The sequence below is a fragment of the Paramormyrops kingsleyae genome, chromosome 1 (genome assembly GCF_048594095.1).
Source record: "Paramormyrops kingsleyae isolate MSU_618 chromosome 1, PKINGS_0.4, whole genome shotgun sequence".
NCBI classification, from domain to species: Eukaryota; Metazoa; Chordata; class Actinopteri; order Osteoglossiformes; family Mormyridae; genus Paramormyrops; species Paramormyrops kingsleyae.
This window is the reverse complement of record NC_132797.1, coordinates 74,336,479-74,352,968: the sequence shown is the minus strand read 5'-3', so window position 1 is coordinate 74,352,968 and position 16,490 is coordinate 74,336,479. Positions and strand designations below refer to the sequence as shown.

At 47.6% G+C, this 16,490-nt stretch overlaps 1 protein-coding gene across 3 annotated transcripts in view; it reads right to left on the bottom strand.

Moving 5' to 3' along the window:
- The window catches only part of LOC111838133 (X-linked retinitis pigmentosa GTPase regulator), an 18,377-nt gene extending 1,887 nt beyond the window's left edge, over window positions 1–16,490 (bottom strand). The window contains exons 1-16 of one of the 3 annotated variants that reach the window (XM_023800770.2): window positions 16,362–16,490; window positions 15,770–15,895; window positions 15,412–15,504; window positions 13,249–13,311; window positions 12,534–12,692; window positions 12,217–12,366; window positions 11,947–12,105; window positions 11,239–11,394; window positions 8,899–9,023; window positions 8,535–8,723; window positions 7,856–8,036; window positions 7,554–7,666; window positions 6,419–6,484; window positions 1,556–1,762; window positions 932–1,004; window positions 46–158 (exon numbers count right to left, since the gene is read on the bottom strand). In XM_023800770.2, coding sequence (XP_023656538.2) covers window positions 46–158; window positions 932–1,004; window positions 1,556–1,762; window positions 6,419–6,484; window positions 7,554–7,666; window positions 7,856–8,036; window positions 8,535–8,723; window positions 8,899–9,023; window positions 11,239–11,394; window positions 11,947–12,105; window positions 12,217–12,366; window positions 12,534–12,692; window positions 13,249–13,311; window positions 15,412–15,504; window positions 15,770–15,895; window positions 16,362–16,392 — 2,004 coding nt within the window. In that variant the 5' untranslated portion in view covers window positions 16,393–16,490. Of the gene's footprint in view, window positions 1–45; window positions 159–931; window positions 1,005–1,555; window positions 1,763–6,418; window positions 6,485–7,553; window positions 7,667–7,855; window positions 8,037–8,534; window positions 8,724–8,898; window positions 9,024–11,238; window positions 11,395–11,946; window positions 12,106–12,216; window positions 12,367–12,533; window positions 12,693–13,248; window positions 13,312–15,411; window positions 15,505–15,769; window positions 15,896–16,361 lie in introns of those variants that run through there. The other 2 variants (XM_023800771.2, XM_023800772.2) reach the window with 2 other exon arrangements.

The window sequence follows — 16,490 nt, the reverse complement described above, 5'->3', positions numbered from 1 at the left end:
ACACCAGAAACAGGATAGTCAAATAAAATTGAAAACATGTCCTACCATTCGATTTGACCCAAAAAAGAATTTGGATTTTACTATGTCTGTCTTATTTTCTGATTTGTTCAGGGATTTTGGCTTCTCCTCCGCTTGAGGACCTGGATTGTCTCGCATTTCTATCAATGCAAACAGAGAAAATGCAGCAAATGAATCATACTGCAAATTTTGGTAAACTACTCAACAGAAAGCATCAACAAGGACAAAAACACTTGACAAGGTCGCTGTGTCGCATGAGAAGTCAGGTGGCCTCTCTGCCGGCAACAAGACTAAATTTAAGACCTGAAAGGCACTACTATTTATCTCCGTGGCGACGGACATTCCTCTGCATGCGACGTGGGAAATGAAATGCTTTGGATGCGACGTTGACAGAAACACTTGGCCCGCTGTTGGCTTTCTGGCTGCTCTTTCGACTCGGTTTGTGGAAAAGGGCAGAAACCAAGCTGAAGTTAATGAGGTCGGAATTAAAGGACCGAACAGAGCTTGTATCAAAGCGGGTTTAGGGTACCAGCCTGCGTCTATTAGGTCAGACAGTGAATATCGCAATTCTGTGTTTTCCGTTGTCATTGCATAGAAAGGCTCCCTCAGTCAGAAGCGGAGCATGCGAGCAACAGAAATCAAACGACGGACCATCAAAGACTGGAAATCGCTTAAAAAATAATGAAAGGGCCAAACCGCAGGGCTGCATAACAATCATCCGCAGCAGGCCTGCATAACAACCATCCGCAGCAGCATGAGATAAGCGGTCACCCTAGCTGAGGCCCAGCGTCTCATACGGACTCTCCCAGGAAACCACTGAACAACCTGAGGCTCAAACGGACGCCGCCTAGAAGAGTGACACGGAAAACACTCAGATTTCATAAACCCGGGTTCTGCGCTGAAGTGAACTCACCCTTCAGTGGCCCGTCTGTGACCGATTCCTCTTTAATGACTTCAGGTTCCTGAGGACGACACGACAAACTTCCCTGTGATGAGCACCCATACAGATGTCCAATAAGGGTTAATAACATTTTATTTTTTCTCAGATTAAACTTTAAAATTGTTTTTGCACATGGCGAGGCAGTTAGCACACGAGGCCGTAGAGTCCTGGTTCGGGGTCTTGCTGAGCAGCAAAGCTTTTAACAAAAATATCCAATAAAATTTTTCGCAGGATATTAAAAGCTGATTTTTTGGGGGGGGTAGGATTAATGCCTGTATATAAAATGTATTTGTTAATGAAGATGCAGGAGATACGCAATGTGAAGTGGCTTACTGTTTTTGGCTACAAACCCAGCACAAAAACATCATTTCGGGCTTCAGTTTCGAATGACTGCATAAGGATTCTGGTCTGCAGGCAGCTTGGCTCTGAGACGGAGCATTTAACCCAAAGAGAACCACAGCCACCTCGAAGAGGACTGTCTGCAGCCTGGGTAAATGACGTCACCCTTAAGCATGCCGGTGCAGCCAGGTGTTTCCAGCAGCATTTGGGAAGTGCCCACACTGCCAGCACATCTACAACAGACCCCTCTGCAGATACCTGAGGTGCGTCTCCTGGCAGACAGCCATTGCCCTGGCAGGACAAAGCCTTTATCTCCTCTGATGTTCTCTGGATGCACTCAGGCTCTTCCTCTTCCTTTGTATTTTCCTCCTCCTCCTCTTCTTCTCCCTCCTCCTCTTCTTCCTCCTCGTCCTCATCTTCCTCGTCCTCTTCCTCACTCTCTGGAGCTGCACTGTGTCCAGCAGGCTATAAGCGGTTAGATGGCACCAGTTAGCAGACTGAAGATGTAAAAATCTCGTGTCAAAATGCTAATTATAAGGACACACTTTTTTTCAGCAATAGATAATGGGCTACTTTGGGAAAAGCTGCACATACAGCTAACGCTAACTGGCTAACACAGCGTGGCTTGCAATCATTTGGGGGGTAAATGGTCTGTGTTTACCAGCTTTCTCTGTCTCTGTCACTGAGCCATGTGCAGGACCCCAACCGACACACGCGTGTTAAAAACATCAAACGATCAAGGAGGGAATCGGCAATCACTGAGCTATGGAAAAATGCAGGCAGTAGGTGCCCTAACAGTTAAACTGGACTGACTACAAGGTACCCAGTTCAGACAGGATAGATGACATGCTAATTAAATGCTGCTATCTTGCAAGCTCTGCAAGTTACTCTGCACCAATATGTCTGCCAAGCAAATAAGTAAGAGTAACATGTGCAGGGTGTGATGTGGGCTGGGTGAACACGCACACCTCAGCAGTCACCCCGACGGGCTGCTGTACAGCGCCGGCTCTCATTATCCTGATTCATGGAGCTGAATCCCACCGCTGGCACTTGGAAGAACACCACAGCCGCGTCCACGAGCCAGAAAAGGCCCCCCACAGGGGGCTCTTGCACTCTGCTCTCAGTTACAGCTACAGTGCTCTCAAGCTACCACGCTGCTGAAATACGACGGAACCACAGAACGAGAGACTTCCTGTTTTAAAGTTCTCAATTGGCCCTTCTGATTAGTCCTTTCATGACTTCAGGGTTTGTGGGCCAATAGATAAGAAGCCATCTTTTTATATTTTAAACAGACGTATGATTAACGGGAAGACAATGGCAGCTTAAGAGAAAATTGTCAACCAATGAATCCTAACTACACAAATACAGCAACTCAAAATCAAAAGAAAATAATATAAAATTTGAAAAGCAAAACTATATCTTCTTGGGGGTTTGGGAAGCAACTCAGGTCCACAGTATTTCAAGTCCTCAACTATCGTTGTTTAGTGTTGTTTTTTAAATGAATGACAGATTTGTGTGTGAATGTGCTCTATGATGGGTTGACGCCCCATCCTGGATCGGTCCCTGCCTTGTGTCTATAGCTTCTGGGATAAGCTTCGGATGCTCCATGATCCAGAATATGGATGGATGAAAGGATGGATGGATGGATGGCTGGATGGACAGATTTTTTTTTTTTGTTCTTTGGTACTCAGAAATACAATGTGCAGTGATCAAAATGAATTAGAGACTGAATGCTTTGAAGATTGCACACAGTTACGGTTTTCTGAATTTGCAGCAAAACTTCCCCATAAAGCACAGCAGCATTCAGACATCACAGGAAATTTAACCATTCGTCAGACTCTCACACCTGCCATCAGTACAGGCAATAAATATGTACAACCTCAAAAATGCCTCCGGCCACAATTTCCTGAATATGGAATGTGAGATCCCTTTACTTTTGTCAGGGCAACTTGTAAGGACACGTCACGCATGCAGCTCTGTGTGTACAGAGCTGCAATGGGGTTTCTCCAACATGGAATGAAGATCAATAGGAACGTCCCAAACCAAACTGAAGCAATGCAGCACGGCGAGAAGCATTTAAATGGAACACAGCTGGGAGGCCACACACCCAGTGCTACATGCTATCATGTCCTCCTCCTCCATAACATCGCCCTCCTTGGCTGTGTCCTCTAATTCACCTTCCTCCTCCTCTTCAACTCCTTTTATCTTCCACATCTCCTCTCTCCTCAACACTTTCATCTTCTCCTTCCTCAACTGCAGACTCACTCTCCTCATTAACTCCTCCTTCCTATCCTTTTGATCCATCTCCATCTTCAGATTCCCCTTCTGGGACATATTTCTTGCTTTCTATGTCACTCTCTGTTTCCTCTCCACCTTCTCCCCTGCTTGGATGTTTTTTTCTCTACTTTGTGAACAATAACAGCATCTTTGCCGCCGTATGTACAGTCTTCATCTCCATCTTCTGCCTGTTTGGATGGCTGTGGCATCGCCTTGGGACTCCTGGTTGATTTAAAGCCAGGGGCCCTTGAGCACTTCTGCTTTTTCAAGGCTTGATGACTCCATTGCTTTTCTTCTCATTTCAACAGACTCACCCTCCACCTGTAAAGGTTTCTTCGTAAAGCAGTCAGATACGTGCTTTGCCTCGATTCGCTTGCATTCATCCTGCACACGGCCCACTTCTGAGGGTCCGACCCACAGGCTCGGTTCACATGCAGCTGGTTCTTCGCTTTCCCTGTTGCAGGTGTGTTTTCAGCCAACGCCAAACCGGCGACTTCACTTCTTCCTCTTTTCGCTCAGCTTCAGCCTTTGTGACTCATTTCTACTCTTTTCAGTTGCGTCTCCTACTTCTGCCCTTTTTCTCCACCTTGCCCCTCTTCTTCACTCCTTCACTAGACCCTCTCGTACCTAATTCTTCACCCTCCTTACCGATAAGCTCACTTTGGCTTTTCTAGGTGTCACATCAAACCGGCCGATTTCCTCTTTGATGAAGCCACCTTTAGTCTTTACACATGTGCTTCTGAAGCTAGTCGCCTTATGTCTCTCCATTCCCCATTCTTCCCTCTGTTTGTTCACCCTCCTCCAGCACAGTGTCGCTTTTGCCTTTCACAGCTTTCCTTCCCCCCTCCATCGCCCCCATTTATGTAGCTCCTGCAGGTTTGCCTCTTACCTGTGCACTAGCTTGCCTCTCCGTTGTGGCACGTATCCACCCGCCTGCCTCCCCCCCTTACGAGCGCACCCTCCACGTCAGCAGGCCTGCCTCCCCCCCTTACGAGCGCACCCTCCACGTCAGCAGGCCTGCCTCCCCCCCTTACGAGCGCACCCTCCACATCAGCAGGCCTGCCTCCCCCCTTACGAGCGCACCCTCCACGTCAGCAGTCCTGCCTCCCCCCCTTACGAGCGCACCCTCCACGTCAGCAGGCCTGCCTCCCCCCCTTACGAGCGCACCCTCCACGTCAGCAGGCCTGCCTCCCCCCCTTACGAGCGCACCCTCCACATCAGCAGGCCTGCCTCCCCCCTTACGAGCGCACCCTCCACGTCAGCAGTCCTGCCTCCCCCCCTTACGAGCGCACCCTCCACGTCAGCAGGCCTGCCTCCCCCCCTTACGAGCGCACCCTCCACGTCAGCAGGCCTGCCTCCCCCCTTACGAGCGCACCCTCCACGTCAGCAGTCCTGCCTCCCCCCCTTACGAGCGCACCCTCCACGTCAGCAGGCCTGCCTCCCCCCCTTACGAGCGCACCCTCCACGTCAGCAGTCCTGCCTCCCCCCCTTACGAGCGCACCCTCCACGTCAGCAGGCCTGCCTCCCCCCCTTACGAGCGCACCCTCCACGTCAGCAGGCCTGCCTCCCCCCTTACGAGCGCACCCTCCACATCAGCAGTCCTGCCTCCCCCCCTTACGAGTGCACCCTCCACGTCAGCAGGCCTGCACTCCTCTCCTACAGGTCTGTCCTTGCCTGTTCCATCGGCGGCTTCCCCTTCCACTTCTCCAAGCTGAAGCTGAGGCCTCTCGAAGGGGCTCCCTCCGCTGCTCCCCGTCGCCGTCGGCTTGGATCCCGCTATTACCGCGCCTTCAGCCCTGACAGACGTGCTCGCCTCCCCTTCCCCTCTCACTGGGCCTCCGCTCCTACCGGAGCTGCCTTTTTAACTCCTCCTGTCTCTCTGAGCTTCAGTTCAGCTTTCAGAGCCATTTCTTTCACCTCATTTGCTTTTGCTTCTAAATTTTTGGCCTTACCATTAAAGCATACATCTGACAAATGGCTTCCTACTTTTTGAACTTTGACCTCTACAGATCAACCTTCTACACCAAGAAGGTTTCCCTGTAATGCTTTTTCCTTGGACGGTGGCTGTGCTTCCAGTCTTCTGCTGGATCTCCATGTATCACTGACTGCCTCTTAATTTCTAGTGGATTCGTCTCATCGTTTGGTTCAGCTCTAGTTCCTTTTTGATCTCTTCCAACCTTTACAAACTGAAGCTCAGCTTGAGCTCCTAGGATTTATTTTCCCCTCAGTCACATCTTCCTTCTTACCGTCAGCCTCCAGGATAATTCTATGTTTGGTATCTTCAGTAAGCCCCAACTTGGAGCCTGTCAGTGACTCGGTGAGATGGGCCAGGTGTGGTGCCCTGCCCACCATTCCCATGACCTGACTTGGCCCCGCCCTCCATTCTCATGACCTGACCGGGCCCCGCCCACCATTCCCATGACCTGACTTGGCCCCGCCCACCATTCCCATGACATGACTGGGCCCCGCCCCCACCACCATACCATGTGCAATGTTAAGATTCTTTGACCCAAGCGCAAGAAATCAGGGGTGAAAGGAGAGAGAGCACAGAGAAAATATAAAGTGCACAAGCAGAGATGGATGAGTTCTGAACAAAGACAGAGCCTTCAATAGCGTGGGGGAAAAGACAAGTAAAGGTCAGACAGAGCCAACACAGGCATTCTGTTCATTTGCTTTAAACCAAATTCTCCACAAATGAGATGAATGTTAATTTATGTTAATTGTTTATTGAATACTATAAAAAAAACGTTGTTGATTATGAGTGACAGAATACTGCTGAGAGATCTAACGTGGTTCGGCAAACCAAACATGAGATCAAGAGGTCAGCAGCAGGGGCAGTCCTACCTGGTCTTTCTGAACTGGAGAAAAGGTCAAAGTCCCACCTCCGGGGGCCATCTTCATCACGTGGGTCTGTCAGGTAAGATAGACAAGATGAGGAACCTTACCCAATGACCGGATCATTTCGGATATGACTTTCCTGACTTTTCCAGAATGCTACAGAGCCTCGGTACGGCCGGCTACAGAGCCCCGGTACGGCCGGCTACAGAGCCCCGGTACGGCCGGCAACAGAGCCCCGGTACGGCCAGCTACAGAGCCTCGGTACGGCCGGCTTTGCATCTCACACAGCACATACTGTAATGACATCAACTTTCCAACGGAAAAGAGAACGTGCAACACGCTAAAGTTTGCTGCAAAAATACACACATAGACATACGAAGCAGTATGTGGGAATCATTTTTAAAACATTAAAAAGTTTTCTGGATGGGCGCCTCTGGAGAGTGACGCCATAGTGAGAGACACACTGATGCTGCGTGACTGGGATGCGTTCTCTCATTCGGGCCACGTGGCACTGATTACAGCCACAGTCTGAGGGGGCCGGGGGGGGCTCAAGCCCATGGCTGCTCGGTAAGGCCCCCCTGTTGAGACCATGCCCGCAGCAGAGCTCACCATATGTCTGGAAACTCTGTGGACTACCCCCCCGCCCCCCCCCCCCCAGTATAAATCTCAGGGAAAACTACAACTGCGGGCTTGGCTGTTCTGTCGGAAATACATTTTTAGTAAATGGAGAGGGCAAGGGGGGCACTGTAATGTAATAATGTCGGAAAAACTGCAGAGTGATTGCAACAGAGGGGAAACGGGAGGGGGGGGGGGAAATGTGCAGGGGGTGGGGTTGGGGGGGAGCCAGGCCCCGGCACAGAAACTGGATCCCACGGTTTCTGAAAAAGCGCTTGGCGGAGCCTGTTTTCACTTCCTGTCGCTGCTGAGCTTGTGCAAACAAAATGGCAAAAGCCAAGTGTCAGTGAGCGTCAGGAAGCACGCGGGTCCTGCTGCCAGGGCTAACCGCAAAGCAGCCTGTCACTAGGGGCCTGAAATTGACATAAACGTGTAGCTGTGTGTGTGCGTGTGCATGTGCGTGTGCGTGTGTTCAGTAAACATACACACAGAAACACGTGAATATGTGAATATGTGATTCTCTCACCATGTTCAGGAAGTCAGTGGTGTCCCCCAATCCCTTCACGCTCCCATTGTCATCTATAATCTCCTCAACCTGGGTCTGCTCCTCCGTATCCTTACGGTCTGCATTTCCTGCAGCTTGGGGAAAGAATATTGGCAGCTGTCACACGTCGATTCTCCTGAAGAGGCCATTTCTACGTCGAGCCCGATGCCAGTCATGGCTGTGAGGGGGCCTCGGGCTGTTCACTGTAAACAGCACCCTGTTCATTACCTCGTAAGAATTTGCTCTTTCGGGCAGGAAGTGAGGCATGCGTCGGTTACTGGTACCTGTCTCGTGTGGCACGGCCTGGCGATGCTGCCCGCTTCGCTCCCGCCCGTCGGGCGTGTCCCTGTGGAAGCCCGGGGGGGGCACCGTGTGGCTGGCCATGGGCAGGGATGCAGCGAGGCAGCCCGACTTCAGAGGGGGCAGGGTGTGGAATTTTAAACCAAACTGCTCCGGGGAGCGTTCCTGGAAAGGAAAAACAGGAGACGTCATTCCCGTCTGGGGGTCTGGACAGGTGGGCAGCACAGTAAATTTATTCATGGGTTTGACTGAGGCACTCAGTGGCCGTGAGGGGCTGTAGGGCACTGCTGATACCACACTGACACCTTGTGGCACCCACGCAAAAAACAGCTTCAGCAAGACTCCATTCTATCTAATCTTTGCTGAATTTAAGACTGTAATGCTTTCAAACGCTATTCTATAAACGCGAGTCACCCTATGACCTCATCTGAAAGTCACAGCGTTTAATCTGCAGCCCATCTACATGTATGTGCATAATACGTTTCCATGCAAAATGCACACGCTGCTCTGGTAACTGCTACCCACCCACACGGCGGCTGTAATCCCTGCGAAAGCTCCAGGTCATTACAATGCCGATGGAGAAGCAGGTAATAAAAGCAGCATGACTGCTAGATAATCCCCTCCTGACGTCGTTAAAGAGGGACCCCCAGCAGGGATTCTCACCCGCTCCCTGCGTCTGACCCGTGCGGAGAGGCTCCTTGACAAGCTGGGCCGAGAGGATTCCCCCAGGAGCTCTGTATAGGACGTCCCCAGGAAGTCCTCTGTGACATCATCCTCTTCCAGGCACAGCTCACGGACTCCCTCGGACCTGCGCTTCGCCCGTACCAGCATGTGGCAGCCTCCACATGCTACCTTAGATGTGCACATCCCATAGCACACCGTTGACATGGTTGCCAGCACTGCTATGCCACCCGATGGCATTTATCAGACAGTATTTACATATCTTTGTTTGCTTCATTCATACTTAAGGAATTGTTGTTAATTGTATTGTTCAAAGGTACAACAGATTTTCCAGCCTGCTGCTTACCGACTGTACATGGTACTTGAGAAATCGTGGGCACAGGGTCGGCTTGAACTGGTTGGTGAAGTTCTCCTCTCCCAGGCCCAACTTGCCGTGCCGCCCGTCCCCGAAGGTGTACAGGAGCCCATTGTCTGAATGCAGGGATACCGTGTCGTTACCGTGTCATTACCGCATCGTTACCGCGTCGTTACTCACCGGCTGTTAATTATCCATTCATGCAGAATTTCTCATAATGCCAAATCACCGAGTGAGATTACCATTTTAAATCTAATTTTATTTCTTAAAGCTAATTTTTACAAACCTTCACAGCACCCCACAGTAATTAATGGTAATTTTTTTCCCCAGGAGGAATCAAAAACTAGCAACGGCAATATCAGGAAAATTATTTAATATTTTCTGACTCCATTAAAAAGGGTAATCAAGCAGAACTACCGGAAAATAGTGTCTATAAAAAAGGGGGATGTAACTGAAAGCAGTAAACTATGAGCATAAAGATGGCTCGACTGTGGGTGATGCAAAACATAGCATGTGACCAGTAGGAGGCAGCAGACTGACAGTGAGCTGGATGATATAAAAGTACAGTCTACATCAAAACACATTTCAGGGTCACTTATTTCATCTTATGTGCCACCAGAAAGAGACATCAAACATGCCCAGGTAATTCCATCCATCCATCCATTTTCTATACCCTCTTATCCTCTGCAGAGACGTAAATGCTGAACTTTTAACCTGTTCTATAAATATGCATTTGGTGTAAGTTTGTTCTCCAAGTCCTTTTCCATAAAATATTTTTCCTACAACACTGAAGATTCCCGCAAAAGGTGCAGAGAATGCTGCTGTAGCACTGGACTCGCAGCTTAGGCATGCTGGGCTGGCATGCTGGTTTGCCTTCCTCTCCAGTAGGCAAAGGGCTGGCATCTTCTGCTAAACATGGCTGACTCTCATGTGAAGCTTTGGAGACAGTCGAGGGGTTGTAGGAAGAGAGTTTGGGACATTCCTTTGGCTGGGCACTGCAGTCATTATGGCCAGCACTCAGTTTTGAGGGTAAACTTTCCCATCGAGAAGATTCACCATGGTACACAAAGTGTTAAATTATTTATTATGTAGGTTTGCTTCAAGTGTGGCATTATTTTACTCTGAATAATATGACATTTTTATATATCATGTAATATTCCGGACCCTGTAACCTTGCATAGGAAAACTGGGTATAGAAAATGGATGGATGGATGGATGGATGGACGGATGGATGGATGGACAGAGTATCTGCCATGCATGTTAACGTATTTATGTGTAATTTATATTCAGCTGTTTGATAAAAGCCGCACCTACAGTACAGTGGTGGTAAAGTTTGTGAACCCTTTAGAATTTTGTCTAAGCATAAATATGACCCAACAAAACAAACGCCACAGAGAAAAACAGTGCTGCCCACATAAAGTTTGCTAAACAGCACATGGAAAAGTCAGACGGATGCTGGAGAATATAAGAATGTTCTGTGGATGGATGAGCCCAATGTACAATAGGCCTGGGCTGGAATGAAAAGCTTTATGTTTGGTAAATAGCAAACAATGCATCCCAGCATAAGAACCTTAGCGAAGGCAGGATCGTGGTTTGGGTGCATCTGGACCAGGAGGGCTCACCATAACTGATGGAACTATGAATTCTGAATTGCACCAGAAAATTTCACAGGAACATGTCAGGATATCCGTCACTGAACTGAATCTCAAGAGAAGGTGGGTCATACAGAAAACACACAAGTCGTTCTACCAAAAAATGGTAAAAGCAGAAAATAACCAAGTCAAAATCCTGGAGGACTGATCAACAGTTACTGTATATAGTTATTACTACACAAGGGGGTCACACTGGATACTCACAACAAAGGTTCATGTATTTTTTCCACACACACACACACACACAACACATAGACACACATACACACACAGCATTGTATCATTCTCCTCAATAAATAAAGGAACATGTATAATGTTTTGTGTCATTTGTTTTTATTGGATTGAAGTCTAACTAGTTCTAAAGGGTTCACAAACTTTTTAGCGCCACTGCATGGGTATTCATTTATCTGAATTCAATTTCATTGTAATTCTACTTTCTTAAAGTCAAACTGCAATTCTACATCCTGTTTTCTACCATAATTCAGATTCAATTCAAATTCACAAACTGTATTGGCCATTCTCAATTCAGTTTTAAGGGTGCACAACCCTAAAGGTGGAGACTCAAACCCTGGTCCCATAGGTCTGAGGAAACAGTGCTAGTCCCCAGGAACCCTTGATGGCACTTGGGGGGGAGGGGGGGCATAAGAGGATGGAAGCTGAGGTTAGAGGCGATACTTGCCTGTGATGACGGCCGTGTGATTCTCGCCGCATGTAACTTGACTGACCTTCCTCTTCTGGAAGTGCTCCACCTCCCTGGGCAGCTGGGACTCACAGACAAGGGTGCCGTGTCCCAGCTGTCCGAACTGGCCCAGCCCAAACGTGTACAAGTCGTCCGCTGGGAAAGCAAATATACCACAGAGAGCAAACGGGGGGCATTGGTCTGAGCTGACAGTACGAGGGCCGGAAAGGCTCCCACAACTGATCCACTAAACATTATCCAAGCCTGAGTCACATCACACTTGATATTCTGCCTCACTTTTTTTAGAACAAGCAGCCAACTTGTATCTCATGCCCCCCCAGGGTAGAAGTTCATGATTACTGTCAATTTAATACTTCATCAGATGGAAAACTGCCTGTGGTCTATTTATATAAAAAGGCCACAATGGAGACAGATGTCACCAAAGTTAATAAGCAAAAATACCAACTAAAATAATCTTTTCTTATTTCAAGGAATATATCTTAAATGCTGAAAACTGAGGGATTACTCATTGTCCATAACAAGCTTAAGGAGCAGGAGGAAAGCATCTTAACCAACGTAAATTTAAAACACGGATAGGTTCAAGAATGTACCCCTGAGGAACTCCGAAATATCTAGGTAGAATTAAAGGTTCATCGCGTTCTGGTTTGTCCCTCACTGTTAACAGAGCAGCAGAGCGGACACCCCTACCTGTGAGCACTATGGTGTGTCCCCCTCCGCAGGCAACCTGGACGACTCTCCCTGGGATGCCCGGCACCATCTGCGGTGTCCTATGGTTGTCTAGCAGCTCAGGAGGCAATCCCAGCTTCCCGCTGTCAGACTCGCCAAATGTGAACAGTTCCCCGTCAACTGTAAAACACACCCGTGGACGAAGCAGCACTCAGGAGACCGAACCAACTGGTGAGGCTGACTGCAGATCAGATCTCTGCCTTAAAACCCCAAGCTGAGGCTGTGACATACCAGTGATGAGAGCCGAGTGGTAGTATCCACAAGAGACCCAAGACACTGGCCTCCCCACTGTCACCTCCTGGGGCTCCAGCGTATTGGTCTTGTCCCCCAGGCCGATTTGGCCCTCGGAGTTGTCCCCCCACATGTACAGCCTCCCATCCTCTGAAAAACCACCAAACATCATGATAAAACCACATACTGGGAAGAGTGAAACCAAAACACACTCCAAAAAAAAACAAAAAAAAACATGACGTCATCACAGAAGCAGCCGCGTCAGGTCACACGCTTACTGAGGCAAGACACACATATGCAAGGCGGGCGGCTCTCACCAGTGAGGGCTGCGGAGGTGTTGGAGCCGGCAGCGAGCATCCGGATCGGAGCGTTGCCGGCAAAGGCGTGCAGCAGCTGGAAGGAGGTGCGCTCCTCACTGTCACCGAGGCCCAGCTGCCCCTCGCTGTTCCCGCCAGCAGCGTACATGTTTCCCCGTGCTGAGGGTACGCCAACATCACTCTGCTCGTTACAGCATTCGGACCCAGACCCACCTCGGTGGAGCAGTACCAATACCCAGGCGTCAAGAGCCCAGGCCAAGTGGACTTCAATTAGCCTTTACACTAAGGTGTTTGGGGTATACCTGGAACTAAGCAGTTCTAGGAATATCGAAGATTTCTTTAAAAACAAATCCTGCAGATATTGAGGTTCTGAAGAAAGGACTCTGGTTCTAGATAAATGATCCAAAACCGAAAATCCATGAACCTTTGAACCAAGAGCAATATGCAAGGAACTGAACAGTATGTTGTCAGTATATAGTTAAGAAGTTAGGAGAGTGAAACCAAAGCATGACTCAACTAAATCCAGTTTTACACTACTGGAAAATATGAATGTGAGCACAGAGATCTGTCACATGTGCAATTAAATTGGAACACATTTGAGTACAACAAATACATTAGCCATACAGTTTGATGTTGTGGCTAAATTCAGTTCACCCTGCACACCAGCTGCACGATTCTGACTGCGCCAAAACAGCAGTATGATACTGTGACTTACATGTGCACACAATTGTGTGATTTCGGCCACAAGCCGCAAGCTTCACCCTCTCAGACTTCAGAGCTGAAACAAAAAGGGCGAAAAACCAACCAATTAAGGCAGATAGGTGAGGGGAGTGAAAACTGTAAGGGGTATTAAGAGAGAGACGGCGGCTTTGACTCTGACAAATTGAATTGTTCTTTTCTAAGGCATGGATGATTGGATGTGCAAGTGAAAAGGGGCAAACAAATGGGCTTTGCAGAAGGATCCTCTCTAAAGGGAATGAAAAGCTGTTGGGGCAGTAGGACAGGAAGACGGAGGAGGGACACTTGTGAGGAGCGAAGTTGACTATAGTTGTAGCTCAGTGAAGCCACATCATATATACTGCAAGTACATTTATCCACACATGTAGAACTACACTCATTCCTACACATCGACTTCAGCTACTACTTTGGGGGTCCCTAATTCAGCCTCTTGTCAGTAATACTACGCCTCCTATCCACGGTGTTCCAGCTACTCAAATCTTTTACAGCATTTATGTCACGTCTACAGGCCTGGACTGGGTGTTCCCATCCATCAGAAGTGTGAATTGGAGCAGCGCCTTGGTCATGTTGGGACGGGTATATGATTTACAGCTCATTTGCTCCTTCTGCAGCACCTAGACGGACGTGTTAATTGGATCTCCTGCGGATATCCCTCTGTGCCGTTGCTGGCAAACATCTGTGGACCGAGTGTGAACCTCGTTCCACGTCCTTATTTCACTTAAAGTAAACTGTGCTCATCCACGCTTGTCCAACAACAAGAACAACAACAATGCAGCCAGAAAACAGCATTAGTTTCAATGGGAAAACAAGATTCATAAATGTTTTGCCCAAGACTGTATTTCTAGGACTGAGGGCTGAATTAAACAGGAGAGAAAAGTCAGATAAGTCTGCCCCTTCTCCCCTGCCTCACTGATCCGTGGGTAACGGGGTCTCATGCAGACCCATTCCATCTCCTTCCTGCCCATTTTCAATTCACCACAAGTACACTTGAAGGGCTGTATGTGTGATTAGCACAGCTGTTTCCTAGGAAACAGCCTGCTCTTCCAGAAGAGCACCCAGACAGCGTACTCCATGAGTCTTTAAAAAGCCTTGCTTTTTTTCTTGCCCGTGTCGTCCCTGAACAACAAGTTGCCATTAAATCTGACATTTGAAAGTACTAAACAGCTCATATTAAGGCTTAATCGCAATATATTTTATAAAGAAGGCAGAGTTTCTTCTTTGTTCTGCAGGTATTTTTGGGTAAAAGTCTGCCTATCGCTGCGTGGGTTATTGACGAAATCCTGTATGACATCTTTTCTAAAATCTCTGGCTAGGATCCAATTTCTGCTAAGTAACTCTAATTACCTACACAGAACTTGTCTATTTGCACAGGTGCATGTGCCATGCATCTTCCTCTATGTGAGATGAACCTTATAAATAACTGTAGGTGCAAATATAGGTATTTCTACATGTCATCAGGATGATTTTAGAAACTGCACATATAGCAACAGTGCATCTCATCCTGCTTTCTGCACGTGATTATAAGATGCATGGACATATAAGATATAAACGTGTACCTAATTCTTCTGTTCAGCTGCCTTAATACAATCCGGTTTTGACTAATTTCTTTGGTGTAAAAAAAATCATCAGCAATATTACAAAACTGCAAACACTGTGCAGGTCTGCATGTTGTGGTATATTAAAAAACACAGTATTCTTAGCATAGACTGAGAGGTGGACGTTGGAATGAACAAATTAGGGAATGAGACAGGAGTCCAATTTAGTAAGGGGGTTCGGTGGCCCATGTGATAAATGATGTAGTGTGACAAAAAATAATCTGGGCAGGGGGTTTCTAGGACCATGCCTCTAGCCCAGGGGGGGGGCAATCTTATCCGCAAAGGGCCGGTGTGTACACAGGTTTTTGGGATAACCTGTAGGACAGCTGTTCAAACCCAGGTGTCAGGACTCTTCAGCCAATCAGTCCTCTAATTAGAAACCTAATTAGGGAGTTGCAGTGAAAACCCGCATACACACCGGCCACCCCTGCTGTAGCCCAGATTTTTTCTATTCTTATAGTTAGAGTAATAAGCAGCGTTCAGATGCCAGCAAAATGACACATGCTCATTGCTAAAAGCAAGTGCCACATCTGAGGATGACTTACCTTTGACACAAGTTGGTTTTAATATTGTGCTCTTAGTTCCCAAGCCCAGCTGACCCCAGTTATTGCTGCCAAACATGTACAGCTTGCCGGTACCTGCAGGAAAACAGGACAAAAGAAGAAGAGAATGCACTGAAACTGAGACACACTGTGATCTTGGAAAAATGAAGCAGCAATATTTAGAGAATATCTTCAAACACATTCCTATTTCCGCTATGCGGAACATGCAGTTTCTATTTTTGAAAATCAGGACCATCTCAAAAAGTAATTTTTGCAGAGCGTTGTTCATTTTTTTTTTGCTTGGTTATATACATAAGCAGTTTTCTACAAAAACACACAGATACACAGATTCAAAAATTACCTGTTATCAGTGCTGTATGTTCATCTCCACACGATATTTGCACAGGTTTGTCATTTTTCATCCAGAATTTACTGGGAATGTTATCTGCAAACTTGCTTTTTCCAAACGTGAAGATGGCACCTGATTCTGTGAAGAACACAACAAAACGCTTATAGGAAGAGCAAAAAAATAACTCCAAAGAAAACAGCAGTGTAAAGTAGCACGCAATCACATAACTTATTAGGGCTTATAATAGCTTAAAATGGCTATTTCAATAAGGAATAATAGGCTAACCTAGGTCCCTACTTATAATCAGGGGGATACTAGCATGCCTGTTGAACTAGTTAGGAGTAACAACATACAGAGACGACGACAGACACCATTAATCTTTGCAGAACTTGTTCAGCTAGCAATTTTAGCAGTATTTGACAGTATTGTCGAAGCACGGTCATGTGTTACTTTTCCTTGTCTTTTCAATAATCACTTATCTGACTCTCTCCACTAGCCACATCTGAAAGGTTGATGTGCAGCAAACTGAGTAGCATTACGTTTCTGCTCAGGAATATGTGCAGTCGTGGAACCGAGCATCGGGTGAGCTCTCTGATTAACATACCGGGTATCTCGTCATCCGTCTCTCCTGCCATCGTCCTAGACACCCAGCCTTTGACAACAGCTGTCTGGTGTTGTGGGCATCCGATGCTGAGCTGCGTTCGCGAACCCACGACCCGGAAGTAAACAAATA